We start from the raw sequence: 2,740 nt of genomic DNA, 5'->3' as shown, positions 1-2,740 counted from the left end.
AAGTGTGTGTGTGTGTGTGTGTGTGTGTGTGTGTGTGTGTGTGTGTGTGTGTGTGTGTGTATATATACACACACACATACACATACATACACTAAATTCACTTTCAAAAACTGGTAGTGGTACACTTGATTGAACGTAAAAAAATTTTTAAAAAGCAGTGGAGATACAAAAAAGCTAAAAGGATTTGATTAAAACAAACAAAATGTGCCAGAAATTAATCATGTTTCAACCATGTGTTTAGGGTTAGTCAGGGATACATTGTAACCCCTGCGAGCTATTCGGCTCACCACAAGGGGGCGTTTGATCAATGTACAAGGGATACAATGCATCTTTACTGATACCTTCAGTGTTACACAGTGATTGTACCTTAACTGAAAGGGAATTCCACATGCAACATTTTATAACCCAGCTGACTGAAATTAAAAAGTTCAACTTTAAGGAAACAAGACAAACAAACCCCAACCCTCAGTACATATATAACCAAACACATCTATACCATCTTCACGAATAACCACATTTCAGTATGTCGTGGATAAGAGTCATGTAGTTTACATTTACACCCCCATTACACACAACTTCATTTCCATCCCCCATCCACATCTCCATATGCGACCAAAAGAAACTGTGGGGGATTTATTGCTTTGTGGTCAAGCTTGTTCGAGACTCACATTTCATGCCGACCTGTTGAGCACCTTTGTTTAATAATGGTCAGTGATACCAGTACGCCACATCAAATATTAACACACAAGCATAGTCTGGAATATAAGTGTACATTTATCAGCCAGTGATCCAACTGATCGACGCAAAAACACATTTAACGAAATAATAATAATAATAATAATAAATACGTTCAATGGGTCAATCTTTCCCCTCTCACCTTAAAAATAACTTTATTATAGTTTTGAATTAACGTAAAACGTAACACTAAATACGTGAGGAAACTCGACAAACGTAAAAAAGCCGATAAACATCAGACTTCATCAATCGTAAAAATGTAAACAGATTAGCTAAACGCTTAACCAACAAACAAAACAAAAATAAAGCAAACGACCGTGTTTCTTCAACTCAGTTGGTGAAATTGTCGCGATAAACGGTCACCGAAGTTTCAGCGCATTTGTAACGAATTTGATGTATAAAACAACTTTTTGGTTGATTTAGCGATTTATAAAACCACATTACCTGGACATCAAGGGTCGTGAACCCATTGACGCAGAATTCCATGATTCAGGTATGAAATTAAACTTATAACCTACAGTACACGAGCACAAAATTATAAATAAAGTTTTCGTCCCCTCAAACTTACCATTTTCTGTCGAAGCGGGCTCGTCTGAATTGATATGCTGTGGTTTGGATTGCTTGCGCCGCGACATGGTAACGTACAACCATCAGGGGCGAATAGTAAGACTATTTAGTCCCTCTCCTTTAGAAATTCTCCAGGTTGGGAGAAATTAGCCCCTCGAGTAGAAATGCGCATGTCAAAGTAATTATTATTATCAATAATGCATTGCGATTTATCATGCTCTTCTGACAGCTGATTGGCTCCGGTCCAAAGTGCTCGCGCATTATTCAAATGAGGCTTCATTGATGAGAAATGTAGAGTCGAGAGAAAGGGGGAGGAGATGTGTGTGAGAGAAAGAGAGAGAGAGAGAGAGGGAGGGAAGAGTGATGCTGGAGAGAACAGAGGGAGGGAAGCAAGTGAGCAGGCGGGGAGAAACAAAAACTGTAATTTTTTTGCAAAACATTATCACAATTTTATTATTACAATTTTTTCCTATACAACTGTTTTATGGATCTTGATATCTGAATGATAATATTATATTGTATTATTATTATTTTACATATTTTATCTAGGTATTTGTGTGTCTCACTTTATGAATTTATACCTTATTATATATTTTAAATGTATTATTAAATCATGAAATGTCTAATTGTATTTTCAGTTTTTACAATAATGTGTCGTATATTTTGAATAAAATGAAAAACTTGTCCTTTTATACTTGGTAATGCATGAAGATGTTCTTCATTCTAAATGATGCAAACATAAAATGTATTTTTCAGTGTACATAAAGACAAATCTGTGCGTGAGTTTTTAATGGAAACATTTATATACGTACTACAGACTTTAGACTTTATATATACGTATATATGTTGTATTATGTTTCAGTTATTTTTTTTTATGATTGTAATGGTTGCTATGACCAAAATATCTTAATGCACAATGTACCAAAAGCTTCAATATTTTTTTTTTTATGATGTCACTTTCTGGATGCTGCTGGTTCTTCATTCTAAATGATGCAAACATAAAATGTATTTTTCAGTGTACATAAAGACAAATCTGTGCGTGCTTCTTCACTCTGTGATTTAAATATGGAAATTGCAACTGACATTAACCCATCACATTAAACACAAAGACCTGCCTGTCACATTGTACTCATATGTGTAATGTATGAATGAAGAGCAGACAAGTAAATATATGCAAATGTTAAAGGAGAAATGAGGAAAAAAACTGCAGTTGTTTAGTTCATTCAAATGCAGTATGTAAAGCAATTGTCTTACCTTATTTCAAAACACATGGATATATGGCTATATTAGTTAAGAAAGAATATTTTGCATTTGCATGTGTGTGTGTGTGTGTATATATTTATTAAAATATATATATATATATATTGCCATAGAAGAACCATATATATATATATATATATATATAGCCTATTGTATTGTTTTCAGTTATTCACAAATT

At 33.9% G+C, this 2,740-nt stretch overlaps 1 protein-coding gene across 1 annotated transcript in view; it reads right to left on the bottom strand.

Annotated features, from left to right (window-relative positions):
* Positions 1-1,466, bottom strand: part of LOC107758793 (sal-like protein 4) — a 6,478-nt gene extending 5,012 nt beyond the window's left edge. Inside the window, 1 exon segment of the mRNA XM_016576612.1 lies at positions 1,304-1,466. Within this exon segment, the coding sequence (XP_016432098.1) occupies positions 1,304-1,370 (67 nt within the window). The 5' untranslated portion in view covers positions 1,371-1,466.
* Positions 1,467-2,740: the final 1,274 nt, after the last annotated feature.

The sequence above is a fragment of the Sinocyclocheilus rhinocerous genome, unplaced genomic scaffold (genome assembly GCF_001515625.1).
Source record: "Sinocyclocheilus rhinocerous isolate Xijiao unplaced genomic scaffold, SAMN03320098_v1.1 scaffold1496, whole genome shotgun sequence".
Lineage (NCBI taxonomy): Eukaryota > Metazoa > Chordata > Actinopteri > Cypriniformes > Cyprinidae > Sinocyclocheilus > Sinocyclocheilus rhinocerous.
This window is presented reverse-complemented; position numbering and strand designations above follow the sequence as displayed.